We start from the raw sequence: 18,755 nt of genomic DNA, 5'->3' as shown, positions 1-18,755 counted from the left end.
GGTCCCCAGATGAGAGGGGGGTGGGTATAAAAGGAATTAGAGGAGTGGTTCGCCCGTCTGTCAGCGCTGTCTCCTATCTCCGTCAAAACGACGACGGCCCTGCTGGTACCATTGTGGAGGCTGTTGACAGCGGCGTTGCTGTTGCTGCTGCTGGTGTTGAGGCTACTGTCGAGGCTGGTATGATTGCCTACAAGATGGACGGGTCCATAACCACTTATGCCTGGTCTGGGTCTGTAGCTCCATCCTCCATGCTGTCATGTGAGACTCATGGAGTTTCTTTAGCTTGTGGTCGGTCCTTGAGTGGAAAAGCCCAGACCCGTCAAAGGGCATTTCCTCTATTCGCCTCTTCGTCTCCTCTGGGAAGTTACAGTTCCATAACCAGGCGTGCCTCCGGAGGGAGACGGCACCGACCAAGGCCCTTGAGTCTGTGTCCACATGATGTCGGGCAGTGGACAACTGCTGGACAGCGACTTGCATCGCCTCCTTGACGAAGACCTTAGCCAGGTCACCCTGGTGGTCTGGGAGGGCTGAGACAATGTTATGGAGGCACTGCATAATGAAGTACTGATACCTCGCAAGCGTCGCCTCATAATTGGAAATTCTCAGCCCTAGGCCACAGGCAGTGTACACTCGCCTGGCCAGGGAGTCGATCTTCCGTCCCTCCTTGTCCCTCGGTGTGGTGTGACCTCTTGCCTCTCTGCCCTGGGAGGACTCCACCACGACCGAGTTTGGTTTGGGGTGGCGGAGGAGGAAGGGTATGTCCTCCTCCCGAACCCAGTACATGGATTCATACCTCTGCGAAGTCGGTTGAGGGTGAGCGGGCAAGTCCCAGGGTTGTGTCATTGCCTGTCGCAAGGTGGTGATCAGCAGCAGGACGATCGATGTAGATTGTTCCCCACGGACGGCGTCATAAAACTTGTCCATACTCAGTCCCGGATGCTGGATGGCGTCGATCTCAAGGGACTGGACAAGGCGGGACATCAACTCTGTGAAGGAGACGTGCGATTCGTCCGGTGATGCAGGGCCCTGGGAGGTCACAGAGACATCTGGGGAGGTAGAATCGACCTCCGAATCGTCAGAAGCAGCACCATAGTACGGGGGAGCCAATGAAAAGGACTCAGCCAGAGAGAAGGACCGGCTACTCTCATCCTGAGGAGGACGCATGCCTCAGGCCCGAGGACAGTGGACAGTCATGAGGAGGTGGTGAAGATCGACCCCTGGGGCCAGGGTAGTATCCAACGGAATGCGGATCGCCCCAGGCCTGGTAGTAGGGACGGTACCATCCTTCGGAACAGTGTTCTACAGAGTGGCTCCTCTGGCTCCTAGGCGGGGACCTTTTAACATCCGCCTCCAATGTGGCTGTGGGCATAGGTGTGGGAGACCTAGCCCTAGGGGGAGAATCTTGAATCTCCCCCTCAGAAATCGACTCCCGTGGTAGAGTTGGGAGAGGCTCCGCCGGAAGGTCAGCCACACGGCGAGGGGACCCTTGAGGGGTAACCCTCGTAGGGCCGGGTCAGGTGGAGTCGGTACGGTGACTACCATAGGTACCGAATGGGCCGTCGAACCCGAGTCACGATGCCTGGGATGCTCCAGATCCTTAGATTTCTTCGACGGCTTCGGAGCCTTCTCCTTCCTGGCCTTCTTGTGGCCTGCCAATTTGTCGGTATCGGCATGCTTGCGTTTCTCATGCTTCTTCTTCAGAGAAGCAGGCCGAGCGCCCATGGTAGACGCGTCTTCGTCCAAAGGGCGAGAGGGCGGAGCCAAAGGGCGTGAAGTCAGAGGAGCATTGGAAGAGCCAGGCTTCAGAGCGATGACTAGTGGGTCAGACTGCAGAAGAGCCTGATCCCACAAAAGCCTTCGTAGGCAGTTCTCACGATTTTTCCTAGCCTGCTTAGAGAAGGCCAGGCAGTGAGAACACTTATCGGTCCTATGCCCTTCCCCCAGGCAGAGGAGATAGGTCATGCGGGTATGCAGGAGACATCTTAGACCCACATTCCGTGCACTTGCGGAAAGCCGCTCGCTGCGCCATCTTAAGAAAAGGAAAAAGGAGAAGATAGTGCAGAGGGTAAGAATATATTTCGGTTGTTTTTTTTTTTTTAATAGAAGATCGAAAGAGAGTTAGATGATGATAGAAAAAATCAGATAGAAGAAACAGAGAACTATCAAGAGGAACAAGAATTTCTACAAGAACTACTAATACTAACAGGGCTATACTGGGAGAGAAGAACAATTGAGAACAAACAAGACGAGCAATGGTCGGAACGACAGAGAAAGCGGCACGAGGCACAGTGAACGGCGGTCGCAAAGACTGAACAAAATGGTGGACGCTCCGCTCTTTATAGGCTAGAGGGGGAGGGGGAGCAGAGCTTTTTCCCGCCAAAAACCGTTAGCTATCAATCTTCCGGCCAAAGGCACTGCGCAGGCGCAGCACCCATATGTGTGATGCACAGAGGCCATGACAAAGAAGTAGGCTGTATCACTATAGCAGTTTCTGTTTCAGCACAATATTTGAGGCTTTTTAGTGAGAATTAGGATGCTTAAGCCCACATGGATGTGTGAGCAAATCAGTAGATCCCAGGAACAATTCATTTTATTTGAAGTATTTTTATCCTACTTTAGCCAATTCTAACCAGAATGCCAAATATCAAGAGTAAGCCAACCTTGACCCCTTAGTGTTACAATATAAAAGATAGAGCATTCAGCAGAAAATGTGATGAGGAGGCAGGAGGAAAAAGCAAGCCGAAGAAGCAGTTCTTAAAATCAGAGATTTAACAACCAGCTGTGAGAGAACAATTTAAATAGTAGTTGGGATCTTTTTTCCTTCAAATCCCTCTTCAAGATCTACCTCTACTGCAGAGCTGCCTGTGATTGTAAGCACTCAGTGGAATTTGTCAGATTAAATGTGCTCAGACCAGTACTAAGTACAGTGGTACCTCGGCTCACGGACACCTTGGTTCATGACCAAATCAGGTCACAAACAAAAATTTCATGAAAATTTTGACTTGGGTTGTGAACTCTGCATTGGGTGGCGACCAAGATAGCAACCATCTCCCCACCTCTCCCCAAGTGGGAAGATGGCCACGGTTGCAGTTGCATTCGTGCAGGGAAGACATGCGTGATCACAGGCGCACTCCTGCAGGAAAGATGGGCTCAGCACAGCACAGCCATGATCATGCATGTCTTCCCTGCATGAACATGACTGTGATCATGGCCATCTCCCCACTTGGAGGTGGGAGGAGATGGCCGTGATTGTGCTGGTTGCGGAGGTGGGGGGAGATGACTGCAAGAGTGCTGGTTGCATGAAGGAGATGGCCGCGAGCATGCTGGTTGCGGGGCAGCGGGGGGAGATGACTGAGATTGCACCCATCTTTCCTGCAAAAGCGCACCCATGTCAGGATTTCTTTGAGAAGCAGCACCCCAACGTAACTGTAACGAACAGAGTGTTGAATCTGATGAACGATAACATGGTCTCTCATTTCCGGAGGGTTATGCAGCGCAGGAAAAAACAAGTGACTATAGACAGATTTTTCACCAAAATTGACCCTGCAGCTAAGAGACAAAGAAGAGAGGAAACCAATGAAAGAGATCTCCCCAATGTCCTTATGGAGGGGAACTCCCTCAAAACAATAACCTCCCTCCCCCCACCTAGGTTAGTGTTCTCCACTGTACTGTACTGTACTGTACTGTACAGTACTTTGTCACTGTTGTTCTTTGTCACTTTGTTTTGAATTTTTCTGATTTAAAAAAATAGTTACAGAACGGATTAACCTTATTTACATTGAATCTTATGGGGAAATTTGACTTGGCTCACAACCAAAAATTGGCTCACAACCACATTCAGAGGGGCCAGAATGGATTAACCTTATTTACATTGAATCTTATGGGGAAATTTGACTTGGCTCACAACCAATTTGGGTCACAACCAGAGTCATGGAACGGATTAAGTTCGTGAGCCACTGTAATTGCAATAAACCCGAAATAGTGATCTACACCATATGTATGCAAGGCAGGAAGCAGTCAACCCAAGAAAGGAAAACTGGCATATTGCTAGCATTGCTTAAATTTGAAAATGAGATAGTGAACTTGGAACAGGCATATATAGTATATTTCCCTTAGTCCCAATTTCCAGACTACTAAAAGAAAGAAACTTGTGGGTAAAAGAAGACTACTATATTTATTGCAGGAGACTATTGCAGCTGGCAACCCATCTGGAAATTATACAGCCGAGTTATACATTTGAAACCTCATCTTAGGATGCACCGCACACCCGAAGTCCTGGGAAGGGAAGTCCTGTGCAAACTATGACTGCATCATGTATGACTATAGACAGAATTTAATAGTAAGAGCAGATAGATATATCCTAACAAGTTCAAGATTGCCTGCTCCTAATAGAGAATGCTGCCAATATTGCATGATATAATCTTACATAATTATAAATGAAGACACACTTGTGTTGTCTATTTTTCTATGTAGCTTTTATTGCATTTTACCAGGATCCTTATAGAAGGTCCAGAGCCAAAATGACAAGTGGAATGGCCCTCTATCACCTAAGGAAAGAAACAGGAGGAAATGGAGGGGGGAGGAGAGAAAAGCCTTAAGTGCTTGCGAAGAAAGTTCTATTCTTGCCCTACTATTTTCAGAAATGCCCGTCTTCAGGGGTTTGGTGTGCACCAACTCAGAGGAGTCTTTGGCGCACACAGGGGAGAAGGAGGCTTCTCGTGGGAACCAGGATTCGGTGCCTGGTGTCAATTGTACAAATGCCCTCCCCACTCCCTGACGAAGTGTTTTAAAGAGAAGAAGATGCAGGGGAGAGCAGGATTCAAGCAGAAGCTGATAGTGATAGGGTTGGAAGGTGGTCTGGCGGTTGCTTGCAGATAGTGACCATGGGAACGCTATGATTGGCATTGTCCCAGGACAGAGGGGGTTTGAAGATGCTTGCTCTTGCTCTTGCAGATGCACCCGCAGGCTAGAGCAATTGGAGTCGAGGGAATTAGAAAGGAGGAGGGAGAGAAGTTTGTCTGATCTGCCCAAGGAGGGATGGCCCAGGCGAATCAAAAGCATTTTGTAATCTAAGCCCTCTCAGAAAGATAGGACAACTTCGCCATCATTGTCATCTCCGTCTTTTCTTGTCAATGTATCTGCAATGTTTTGCAGAATAAAGGATTTTAGCTTCAACTGTTTGATTTACTGGCTTTGTTGAGGAGGAGTGCCAAAGCTTCAAGATAAGGGACCAAAAAAACAAAACCTGCTATCATCCCTCCCCCCCCCCTCACCGATTTTTAAGCTCCTGAAGGTTATCTTTGTGACATAATAGGGCGATAAAAGTTGTTTCACTAGCACATAGGACTTTTCAGCATTTCTTCCCTTTTTGTTTCCTTCTTTACACTTGTGCCTTCCCTTCTCATTTGATCCTCTGTCTATCACCTAGCCATTTGTCATATATCAGACAGCAGAGGATCACTTGACAGGGCTTCTTATGATAATATACATACAAGGGTAGGATTCTTATGGGTAAAGATGATCTTCAAAATATCCATGCCTTGGAATGTCTAAGTAATAACCCACATTTTATGTTGGGTTCAGAAACTGTTTTGAAGGCAGCAACAATGATTCCATATAGCTTATGTCCCAGTTAATGCTAGCAGCTCCATTTTGAACCAGCTGAAATTTCTAAAGGCAACTCTCCACACACACACACACACACACACACACATGAGGGGTCTTCAGAAAGTTTCTGCACTTTTATATTTTATAAATATATTTTATATATTAGTTGCTGATGGTATTAAAAAGTTGGTATGACACTGGGAAAAAATGTATTATAAAGGAAGGTGACTATGTCAAAAAGTGATATAATTTGTTTTTGAAATTCTTAATAGAGTTTTAAAAAATGCAGAAACTTTTTGAAGACCCCTCATCTATACGCACACTGTATTACAGTTATCTCACCTGGATGTTATCAGGACAAGAGCAACAGTGGCCAGTGTTTTCTGCAGTTTACAAAAATGCACAGACCTTTTTAGTATTGTGATTAATAATTTGCTCACCACCCATGCCACAAATTTGAAATTGCACAGTAGTGACATACCATTTTCTTTTAAGAATCTAAGCGCATCTGAATATCCTTGTTCACAGATTTCTCCTAACACCTGTAAAGGTTACAGAAAATGAGTAAACTGAAGAACATTTTGAAGTTCCAAAAAAGCAATTATCAAATGAATGGCACCAACATTTCATGTCACTTAAATATGGCAGTTGGGAGAGAAAATGCTAGTGTCTGCTTATTAAGGGTCACTATAGAAGACACAGATTTACATAGCTGAATTATTGTGTTTCAGGTTTGTTGTGGTTTTCTGTTTGGAGAGATGCAGTTTTCTGCATCTTTCTTTTCAAAATTATTAATTTAATGGCTTTAAAATCTTCCCTTTGATTTATCTAGGACTGTGAAACCATACAAATAGATCTGGTTGAAAAAGGGTCATAGATGATTTGCCATGGAGTGGGGCAAACACGGAGTGTTTGCTTGATACTGCAATGGAAATCAAATGTGTTCAACCATTTGTATTTAGGTGGCTTTTGAGGGCAAGGATTAAGCTAATATAGGGTTTTATTTTAATCAGATTATCTCTCAATGTGCATGCAGACATCCTACTGGGTTTTTAAAAATCTATTTCCAGCCTTTTAGGCAGCATAAACTTTTACCTTTCAGTATATGCATGCAGTTTGATGGCATGGAAGCTTTAACACAATTCTCAGGCTAGTACTAGTTTGCAGCTGGGCATACCAAGCTACATGTGTTTAGTAATTGATTCTGGTATGGCTACTTGCGCAAACAGTATATATCATTAGAATAAGTCACCTCAAACACAAGCAAAAATGAAGCATTTCAGTACTAAGGCAAAACCAGAAAATAATGCAGAAAAAACTCCAGAAATTATTGAAATAGGTTCAGTAAGCACTTTATTGTGTGTGTTTTTTTAAAGGGCTCTGCAGTAGTTGTACTGGAGAGTATTTGCATGATTCTTCTTGGAACATTAATAGCATGAAATCATCTCTCCAGAATAACATCCTAAATTGTAGAGGATTATCACCCTTCACATTAGAAGGGTGACTCCAGATGTTTTGGCCTAGAACTTCCATCATTTCTGACTATTGCCTATATGAACTGCTGGAAGGAAGTTCTAGCCCTAAACCCGTCAAGGGACCCAGGTTGGGAAAGACTTCTTTCCATTATTCCCAGTTAGGAGAAATTGCTCCCATGGCATTTTTACAAACGCTCATCAAGATGCTCTAGATTAGCACCATGATCTTCTTGAGACAGTAAACAAATTCATAGAGAACTAGCACTTTGAGAAGTATGTCTATTGTTCCATGATAGAAACTTAGAAGCATATATGCCAGCACATTTACAGAAAGCTTAGATATTACCCAAAGATAAAATGCACAGTACCTTGGGTTCTGGAGGGAAAAGTGCTTGTGTTAAACGGTACAAGTTCCCTAAGCTAAACTGAATGCTGGTATTCTTCAGATTGAATTCATGGAAGTTTGCAGAGTTTCCCTTTGGACATATGTCACACTCTCCAGAGAAAGGCGAAATTGTGATGGTATCCTTTGAGTCGTACTGAGGTAAATTGTCACTTATTCCACCATCAACATAGCGCTTTAAATAGGGAAGGAAATAGAGATTAAAAAACAAGGCTTATTTTTCTCTTAGCTCCAGAGAAAAAGAGTCTGGTATACTCAAAAATGGACAAGAGCATATATAGAAATTAGCTATTGCCTGACAGTGGTGGAAATAACCATCTAAATTGGTAGGCTGAGTGAAACCAAGTATATTTTACAAATAACAGGAGAAAATTGAGAAAGGAGACATGGCCTGTTGTTGCCTTGATAGGGAGCAACTTGAAGGCACTGCTAGTTTTACGCAAACTAGTGATTAGACTAGTGTTCATATGTCAGAACCCATATCTGCTCTTATTCAAATCAGTTCAAGTTTTGTGCCACAGTAACCATTTCACTTGATGTTGCTTAGAGTTTTGTGACCCTAGAGTTCTTCATTGGAGCCATTTGACATACTATTCAATCACAGTATATTCAGTAGTAGTATTCTGTCTTACCAAATGTGGCCCAAACAGAGCAATTGGTTGGAGCTAAATGTGGTTGATAATATGTATTGCATTCAGTATCACATAATTTATAAGGGCACTGTTCTTAGAGGATATGCTGTCCAGATGCCTCTGCAACTTTGGAAGCAATCTGATGATTCCTTTCCGATTATCCGTTTTCTTGGATATGTGTTCCCCATGTATCTCCTTGGGGAGATCAAATGCCTGGAGCCAGCCTTAGTGAAGACATTTGTGCTAAGGAATTGTACAACTTCCTTTGGTATTTATAAGGCATGCACTAGAGAGGGCAGGGTATCCTTAGGCCTGGAGGCAAAATCCAGCCCTCCTGGAGTCCTACTCTAACCCACTAGGGTTTCCCAGGTGATCCTACCTTCTTCCCCTGCTCCAGCTCTTTTCAAACTCTCAGAAGCTTCCTAGCTTCTGTGCAGTCCACTCCCCACCACATTTCTAAAAGGCTGAATTACCTTTCTAAGTTTAAGCTACAATATAGTGGTATGGTAGGCATGTCATGAGTGGAGCCAGGGGTCAGACTAGATGGCCCAGTAGGCCCTTTCTGACTCACTAAGTTTCTATATTTCTATGTATTTCTTGCCTTACCCCCTTTACCCTGCACAGAGCTCCTTCAAAATTGAATTTCCCCATCAGACTGAAAGAGGTTCCACTCTTGGCTCTCATACACTGATCACGTTCCATGCAAATAAGGTCCAATTGCTCACCTATACTCTTCCTAGTTTAGGCAAAGTGTTTTGTTTATGTCCTTCACCCAATGCAGTGTTCCTCCTATGCATCTTGTACTATGCAGTTCCATTTCTATACCAATACTAACTGCAAAGTCAATTTGGAAGATGAACAAGGCCTTTCAAGTGTACCTCGTGTTTGTCACCCCAACTAAATCTTTTTAGATAACATAATTGTCCAGCCACGAGTACCAAAGAACTGGATTAGCCTGAACCTACCTGAATCATAGATTTAGTGGATGCTTTCTCTGCCTCTCATAAAGGATTGAAGATTTTTAAAGGTAAAAAAGGAAGGATAAAGGACAGTTTTTGGAATCTGGATTTGCTGCTTTTCCAAAACCTTTGCATCATCAAATCACAAGGACATCTTTTCCTTTGATTTGAAGCAGGGAGGGAATGAGCAAAAAAGCATCCGTACACAAAAATTAGCACTAGTTATTTTCTAGAATGTGCACAATGCAGGCCCTGAATAATTTTGCCTTTCCTTTTACTAAAATATGCAGGCAAAATCGCACAAGCATTTTGGTATTTGCTTTCAGTCAAGATACAGGCAGCCTTTAATAGGATACTTCAAGTCCTAAGAATGGCCTTGAAATACACTGCTTAAGAAAGGGCCTTAAAACAATTAAGAGGATAACAATTAGCATTTCATCTTCAAGACCGCTTCCTCTTAAGTCAAGCAAGTGAGTTCTCAACTGAGAGATAACAAACCCAAGCCTCTTTTATGCAATGCTTGCAGTGCAAAATGTGTGTGCATGTGTATACCACACATACCATGTAAAACTGCAACATATCCATTGAATATACATATATTGATATGTGTTCCATGGAGGCTGTATATGAACAGCTTTATGCACAAGTAACTTCCAAGAAGGTTCATACCCCCAATGTGAGCAACAGACATCCCACTGGGCTCCCACCAGACATACAATACAGAGTAAACTTATGGTCCCACTTGAATAAATTGTGTGCACATACGTCTCATTTTCTTAGTCCTCCCATCCCTAATTGGCTTATATAAGCTGCAGAAGCTTTTATTAAGGAGCTTCAAACAATTTTCTTGATAAAATGTTTCCTTAAAATGTGTTAGAAACCATATCCGTTTGTTTTGCTGTATGAACTATGCTTATTCTGGGAAAACAAAATTCAGTTCATTTTATAACCCACACAAAGCTATCTTAGAGCAACTTTTATCTCATGACCACTATGGTCACACACACAAGTCAGCCATTGGAATGATATTGTGTAGTGAAATAAATTCACACACTTCAAATTGATCTCTCTGCTATTCCATTTCTTGGACACAAACAGAACAGCCTGTCTCACACCCAGGCATTATATGACAGGGCATAAATTCATCAGATATGCCACAACTGTGTATCAGTCCTTCCCAACAACCAACCTTTCACTGACATCAGCACAATATGCTGTGCATGCATACCAGGTGTGGAGGCTAGAGAGATAAAAGCTGTATCCATCAGCTATAGACCTGCAAAAGTTCTAGATGCATGCTCCTTCACAAGGTTTCTGCGAGTATAATGATGTCAGTATTGGGAAAAGGGGAGTGTTTGGGGACCTGTGTACCATATGTCACACAACAAATACAATAGGGACCAGTGCCTTATAATAATAATAAATGTTCCTTATTGTAGTTTTTGAATACACAGAAAATAATTACATATAATTTTTGAGATCACAGAAGTATCATAAGATTGACTCCTTGAAAAAAAAAAGATGTACTCTGTATTCAGTAAAATCATTTTTAAAAATCTCACAGAGGGGATCAAATGGATTCTGACCAAGCAAAACGATGTTTATTTTCATCTATTACTCCTCCAGGATCCAGTCTTACAACCTTGACAGACAGGACATTAGTGATGACTGCTAAGTCACAAACCAATGTCCACTGTGCTCAATGTATGTAAGCATCCAAACATGTTTATTTATGTGCAAACTATTGACACCCTGCCCTTCATCTTGATAGGCATTTTCAGCTCTCTAGATGAAGTTTCATGGAAGGGGACAAAAGTAGACCAGGGCACCCTTTAGATACAGTGAAAGTAGTCAGTCAGCCCCAGTCTTCTCCTTTCCCCTTTAGCTCTTTCTGAGGCCAATTTCCAACCCTCAACATCACATTTATAAACCATGAAGAGGCAAGTGGTGTGGCTCTTTCCATGTAAGCAGTGAATGGGACAGGGTAGGGGCTCCACATTTGGAATCCCAGCTCTGCAGTCAGAGAACCTCAGAGCTTGGACTCCAAATAATCCTTTATGCCCCCACTTCCCCTATCAGGAGGCCATACACAATTGCAACCTAAGAAATTCTACAGGTAATTTACCATTCCAGAACCATTTATGACATAAAAATAATGGTGTCCAAAATCTTGTATGGACCAAAAAGCCAAGATTCCCTTTCAAAGGTTCTCAGCACTGATGTTGCTACCATAGGAAAGTATAGAACATCACCTGATTATTCTTGCATTTGATGTCTTCAGCAATACTCATGAAAGTTTAGTTTAACAGAAGGATAAACAAGTACTTACCACCCCTCTAAATGAAGGTGGAATGAGGCCACAATATATAGGCACAAATGAACTGCAGAGCAAAGCCTTAAAAAGAAAAAGCTCAGCATTATATCTTTGTCTAATAGCAAAAAGCATTCATACAACAATGGTCCAATGCAGTCATTTTCCACAATTCTTTCCTTTCCTTTTTCAACTTGTCAGATGAAAAACCACTATGTTCAATTAAGCTAGCAGTACCACTGACAAGCCCTTTCTAGTGATGGCCTCACATTCAGAATCCCATCCTTTGAGATTTTTGCTTGGTTCCTTCTCTTACATCCTTTAAGAGAACACTATTTTTTTTAATCCCACCAAGGTTTTAAAAATAATTGTTGTGGTTTTGCTAGCTACCTATCTATGAAGATTTTATACTGTACAGGCACACTTTAAAAAGGATGCTATTCAACATCCTCCCCCAACATCCTCCCCCAACCTGATGCACTCCAGATGTTTTAGACTACATCTAAAACAGCATTTTACAGCATTTCACAGCATTTCTGATCATTGACCATGATGGCTGGGATGGTGGGAATCGTACTCCAAAACATCCAGAGAGCAATAGGCTAGGGAAGGCTTTTCTTCCTAAGACTCTCATGCTAGAGCTAGAACAAGGAAAATCTTTTTGTATGGATTTCTGAAAAAGACAACCACTGGAAACAAGTGAACATAATTTTCAAACACAAAAATTAGAAAAATTGGGGGGACCTAAGGCATTTAAGATTCTCAGCCACTAGCCCAGAATTTAATAACAAATGTGAACGGACCTGCACAACTTCTTCTTTAGATTTAAAGTTGGATACCAACACATTTTTGCCATCAGACACTCTGGTAAGTGAAATGCAGAGTTTCCCTGCTATCAGTTCATGAGTATTTTCTGGAAGATGTTTGTAGAGGCCATCCCGTATTATTTTCATCACATTGAAGGAAGGATGAAGAGGGCCAAGATTTCGTTTTCTGGCTTCTTTGGCTAGACCCATAACATCAGCACAAGCTTCCACTGAAAGAGAAATAACTGAATGTAAGATGGTGATGGTGGTGGCGGTGGCAGTGGTGGTGGTGCATGACATTTCTATATCACCTGTAGCCAAAGCTCTCTGGGTGGTTCACAACATTAGAACACCCATCCAGATTTGAACCAGGCCCGGCCCTGCTTAGTTTCCATGAATACACAGGATCAGGCACTTCAGGCTATACGGTCAATGGTACAAACATTTCAAGGTGTTTAAAAAGAAAGATTTCTCCATTTACAATTTCAAGTTTTAAAAAAACTAATCCTTAACAGCACCTGGAAAAAAATATTTTGCAGTTCATAAACATGGGCACCTAACATAGGTTACTCACACACTGAAATACATATGTATCATATTGTTCAAATACTGAATTGTTTAATATGACAGAAAATAAGTCTTTTCCCCTTGCATGTCTTGAATGAACCAGCATTATACCAAAAAATAATGGGGTTGGTCTTCATGACACCAACCCATCATTCTGGCATAATCAAACTGATCTCTTTCTACCTTTTTCCTCCAGGGCTTGACTCCAATTTTTCTTTTTACCTGATGTAATTAAGAAAACAATATTTATCTAAAAAGCAGGATAAAATAATAACATAGAGAAAGCATGTGTTTTATTGATATTTTCTTTTTAACATAGTAGTTAAGAAGTATTAAAAGTAGTATTGTTCGCCACTCAGGATTCTGTGTAACTGTGGAGCAGTATATCAACCTTGAAAATAAATAATATACACATAACTATCAGGTGCCAGAAATTTTAAAATCCTGAGATCCAAATGATCCTGAAGGACGTATCCAACAATGTAAGTCAATTGAAATGAATAAGGCAAGTTAGACATACACTGGATACAACCCAAGGGCTGCAACCCTACACTAGCTTAGCCAGAAGTAAACTCAACTGAATTCTGAGTAGGCATGTGTAAGATTGCAAATGTCAGTTTCCTCTTCTTATCTTCTGTACCAAACACCTCAAGTTACTTAGTTCTTTCAAGCAGTAACTAAGACAGTTTTCCAGTTAAAGAGTTTATGGTTTCCTTCTATACTTTTCCCTCATGGATACAGAATTGCCCCCGTTATTTTAATGTGTCTTCATTTTTCAAGTAATATCCAATAAGAAAAAAATCCACATTATAATTCCTCATTTTATTTTAATACAGAATTCATTTTCAAGAAATTATGAGCTTTTTACAACCAACATTTGAAAGAAGATCTGTCACATATATTGATCAAGCTGGCATATTCAGTTATACACTACAGAATCATCTGAAGGAACATGTTCCACTGCTGAAGGTAAGCACAGTAACCCTGTAAACAGCATGGATGAGAATCATGTGTAACTATAAGTCACTATAAGCTATTTGAAAAGAAGAGCAGAAAATGGACTAATAAATATGATTGGACATTTGACTAGTCAGTACATTTATTGACCAGTCCTTTTTTAACTTAACCATTACTTGACAACAGTCCACCTGGATTAGAATAAAAATGCATTAATCATGAACAGGAACAAAATGTATGTTAATTACAAAGCCAAAAGTAGCTAACTTTTATCCTCAGTGATCACAAAGTTTGGATGGCCTTGGTAGCCAAGCAAAAAGTTATGGTCACCATGCGCTTGCTTTATTATGCAATTTCCTCGTCACCACAGTTACCACCTTTAAAAGAATTTTGATTTTTCCCAAAGTTAGGTAATGTTTCTATAAATTTGATAAATTCATTGGACAGTTCTTCTGTAGGGCTTCTATCATGAAACACTGGGGCTAGCCTACAGTTACAACATTTTTAACAACTAGCAACATGAATAAAGCAAAGAAACAGCAATTAAAAAAACAAACATCTGTTTATAAATGAAGTTGTGTTACATTGATAGCAGGCTAATTTTTCTACTATCAAGTCCATCATGACTTCATGGAATAATTGACTATGGTCTGTTGACAGTATTTAATAATTTAATTGTGTAACATGCCAACTCTAATTCTGAATAACTGCAAGTCAATGAACACATTGCTTTTCAAATTGGGTTGTCAAGTAATAGACTAATTCCTTCAGGGCAGCTTGTTTAGAAAAAGGGTTATGATTGAACAAAGGGTCCAGTCCATATGCTCCAATAAAAAACACACATTTTCTTGTGTACCCTGTCAAACCCCACTTTTTGAAGGGATCCAAGATTTTTTTTTTTTTTTGCACAATTGAAAAGAAATAATTGGTAACCATGGGCAGCCTGTCCAACTGTCATAACAAAGACTGTGAAAAAAAAGTTTTAAAAAAAAGGCTACAATGAGCCCAGAATAGCTCTTGCTTGCAATGGGGGAAGGACAACTCATTCCTTTTGTAGTGTCCACTAGAATACCCACAGGAGGACCAAAGGGAGAGGGAAGGGGGCAGGAACCCATGGCAAGCCTGACTGTCTGTCATGTCCACCTTACATTGTTTTGCACACAATCACTGTGGCTTATTTCCAAGGTGAGTTTGGTTGACATGCGAACAAGACTAATGGGCTTGTTATGACCTAATGATAATTGCCCAGAGAGCTTTGGCTGTGGGGCAGTTTAGAAATGAAACAAGAACAAGAACAATCACCACCAATCAAGTTGTCAGAGTCATGTGGGCACAATGCCTGCAGTGCACCTGTAGAGAGAGGGCCCAGTTTTCTCACATTACACTCTGCTCGGTTAGATTCATCCATTTCTAAGGAGGACATGAAGGGGCACTGGGCTGGGACAGATGACTTAGTAGTTTCAAGCTTACCTACTAAAGTTTCTCAAGCAGAACATGCGAACAGTTGAGAGTCTATGGGCTGGGGTGGTACATAAACATCAAAAACAATAAATTTTTGCTAAAAAAAATTATCAAAAAACCCAACAATAAATGCATAACCAGACCGCCTTGGAAAAGTAAGGAGGTATTTAAGAATTGGGCAAGGAAGGGATTAAGGGGGAGTTCCTTGACCCCATCAGGAGATGAGACACAAAATGAGTGGACCAATTATGAAGTGTCTGCCATTCCTGCTATCTAGCCTTCAAGAAGGTGGAGCCACCCTGAATTGGAGTCAGAATCATTTCTGAAAGAGAGAAAGAGATTTTTCTGTTTGGATTCAACTCTTCACATGAGCAGATGCTTTTCCTGCATCTCAAAGAGAATGTTACTTGGATTTACGCTGTTTTGTTGAGCTCTAATAAAAGGTCTGTGCTTCCAAGGTCTTGTCTAAGTGGGCTGTAGATGGAAAAAAATGGTGCAGAGAGAGCTGCTCTCAACATCTCCCACCTCTTTAACTTTACAGTATAAACCACAACTGGGAGGGAGAGAGGAAGGGAGGAGGAAGAGAGGAGAGACACAACCTACGTATGAAGATCTCTTGCATATCCTTACTTATTTATGTTTGCCAAGGAAGTACTGAAAATACATTTCATCAGCAATGTTTAATTAGAGTAACTATCTCACTGTCTTTCAAAGTTAGTCATTATTAAACAAATATATACTCTGATATCTTATCACAGGCTTGCATAACTGAGTGCATTCACGAGGTTTTTTTTTTCAAAATATTTTCTTTAAGATTAGCATTATTAATTTTTTTTGTCAGCCCAAGTTATTAGCACAGCAACCATTCTCTTTCGCTCAGAAAGCTTGCCAAGAAATGGAACAGGTTAATGTCCTGTAGTAACCTTCTCCACAGGATAGATAACAACTAATTGTACCACATGTCAGCAGAGGCTCAGCTTATTTTTCTCATCCAATCACAAGGCAACAAACTGACCACCACGAATAGTTTATTAGGGCAGCTTTTCATGCCTGACACAACTTTTGTCCTCTGCTTTACTTCCAGAGAGGAAGTTAAAGTCAACTTTCCAAAAGGAATTTGACCTACAAATAAAAGGTCAGGAGGAGATAAGCTAAAGATTGGGGAGGTTGTGTAAAGCAAAGATTAAAATTAATACAAAATAAATCATCATAATTGATTTTAGTCACAAGATCCTACATTTTACCTAAAAATGAATGGGCATTATAATGCACATAACTGGTGTGGGATTTTGAGATTGTCAAGAAGCTGAAATCAATGCCACCAGGAGGCCAAACTCCTTCAATAGGCTGATCTCCTAGGAGGGCCACCCAAAGCAGAATAGTCAAAGCTTTGGCAGCAGACCAAGATGCACCCACCCTCTTCAGGGGGACAGGTCACAAAAGCAGAAGAGAATGGGTATCTCTAATGGTGATGGGGAGGTAGCAGCTACTGGGCAGCAACAGGAGTTGAAAGGGACCCTAGCAAAAGATCTTTTGCAGACAACAGCAGTAATGCTGAGGCTGTTTAATACTTCAGAAGACAATGGTAAACCACCTCTGAATATTTCTTACCTTGAAAATCCTATGATGAAGCAATCTACACTGAAACCAGAAATACTAGCAAAAGATGAAGTTCACAGGTGGGAAGGCATTGAAAACAAATTGGGAACACCCAATAACAAGTATTAATGGCCCTGCCACTAATGATGCAACTAGTTCAAATACAAAAAGAAGACTAATGGCTGACATGCACAGGGGTGAAAGGAAAATCTGATGCTGCAAAATACACATAAGAGCAACATGGAAAGTGAGAAGTATGGATCAAGGCAAAGTGGAAAACATAAAGCAGGAAATGGAATGATTAAACACTGCAGTACATTATGTAAGTGAACATAAGTAGACTGGAAGACATTTTCTATCAGACAAACACTAAGTGTTTCATACTCTGGAAATGACAAACTGGGAAGAAATGGAATTAATACTGAAGCAAGATATAGTATACACCATACTAAATGCTAAATCTAACCAAATAATTTCACTCAGAATTCTCAGAAAACCTATCAGTATAATTATGACAGAAGCATAGAATAGTAGAGTTGGAAGACACCAGAGGGCCATCAGGCTGCGCTCCCTGCTCAGTTCAAGACTGCAGGGTAAACCATCCCTCTCCGATGGCTGTCCAGTTGCATCATTCAGGTCTATGCTCCAGCAACAGATGCTGAAGAAGAAACAGAACTTTCATACATGCATCCAAGAGGAAATTGATAGCATGCCAGACAAGACATACTGATAATCACAGGTGACTGACTATTAAGCAAAATTACAAAACAATGCCAAATCCAGTGTTGTGGGAAAATTTGGACTAGGAGTCAGAAACAAAGCAGGGGATCAAACTCAAACCAGCAATCAGCTTACTGCAATTATATACTTCAGGCAACTAATCAGAAAACTGAACACATGGAGCTCACCAGCTGGCCAATGCAGAAATTACAAAAAGTACATAACTGGAAGTGTAAGATGGAGAATATGCGTCCTCACTGCCAAAAACAAGAAACAAACAAACAAAAAAGGCACAGACTGTGGTCTTGGCCATGGATTATTAGTATTAAAAATCAGAGTGAAGTTGAAAAAGATCACTAACAGAGGCACAGTGCCAAAGAGCCTAGATGGATTACAGAAAAAACACTCACAATAGCTAAGGACAGTTAAGAAGCAAAAACACAGAGACCAAAAGATTTATTATAATGCCCAGTGCAAAGAAATGGAAGAAAACTGAGGAAAAACAAAAGATCTCTTCCAGAAGATCCAAGAAACCAAAGAGAAATTTAAACTTAAATTAGGAATGGTGAAAGACAAAAGGTAAAAGACATCCTATCTGACCAGGATAAAATAAAGATGGAAACAATATACTCAAGAACTATACAGACGAGAGGAAAGGATGATAAACTTCTTTCAAGAGGAATCCTATGAGGAAGAATCTGAAAGTGAACGTTTCTCTGAAGGCACTTAGAAACTTAGAAACAGAGCGAGTCAGAAGGGACCTCCTGGGCCATCTTCTCTGACCCCCGGCTCCAGCCGGCTTCACTCACAACATGCCCACCATGTACATGCCCAGCCTATCTTTGAACACCCTCACTGATGGGGCCTCAACCACCTCTCATGGAGGCCCATTCCATACCCTCAGGGTCCTAACTGTCAGGAAGTATTCCTGGCATCTAAATGGAACCTTGGTTCCCTGAGCTTTGCTCGGTTGGAGCGCATCATGCCTTCCTCTGAAGGGGAGAACAGGTCTCTACCCACCTCTGTGCGACATCCCCTCACATACCTGTATGTCGCTAACAGATCCCCTCTGAGTCTCCTCTTCTCCAGGCTGAAGAGACCCAGTTCCCTCAGTCTCGCCTCATATGGCATCCCCTGCAAACCGGCCACCAACCTTGTGGCCCTACACTGCACCAACTCTAACCTGGCTATATCCTTCCTGTAATGAGGGACCCAAAACTGAACACAATACTCCAGTTGTGGGCGCACCAGAGTTGTA

The 18,755-nt window shown here is 41.7% G+C and overlaps 1 protein-coding gene across 1 annotated transcript in view; it reads right to left on the bottom strand.

Moving 5' to 3' along the window:
* Positions 1–18,755, bottom strand: part of LOC123033938 (patatin-like phospholipase domain-containing protein 2) — a 34,874-nt gene that overhangs the window by 9,765 nt on the left and 6,354 nt on the right. Inside the window, exons 2-5 of the mRNA XM_044450897.1 lie at positions 12,191–12,423; positions 11,406–11,471; positions 7,451–7,660; positions 6,089–6,149 (exon numbers count right to left, since the gene is read on the bottom strand). Of these exons, the coding sequence (XP_044306832.1) occupies positions 6,089–6,149; positions 7,451–7,660; positions 11,406–11,471; positions 12,191–12,423 (570 nt within the window). The remainder of the gene's footprint in view (positions 1–6,088; positions 6,150–7,450; positions 7,661–11,405; positions 11,472–12,190; positions 12,424–18,755) is intronic.

This window comes from Varanus komodoensis, unplaced genomic scaffold (genome assembly GCF_004798865.1).
Source record: "Varanus komodoensis strain SLA01 unplaced genomic scaffold, ASM479886v1 scaffold69, whole genome shotgun sequence".
NCBI classification, from domain to species: Eukaryota; Metazoa; Chordata; class Lepidosauria; order Squamata; family Varanidae; genus Varanus; species Varanus komodoensis.
Note: the sequence above shows the minus strand (reverse complement) of the source record. Positions and strands in the feature narration are given on the sequence as shown.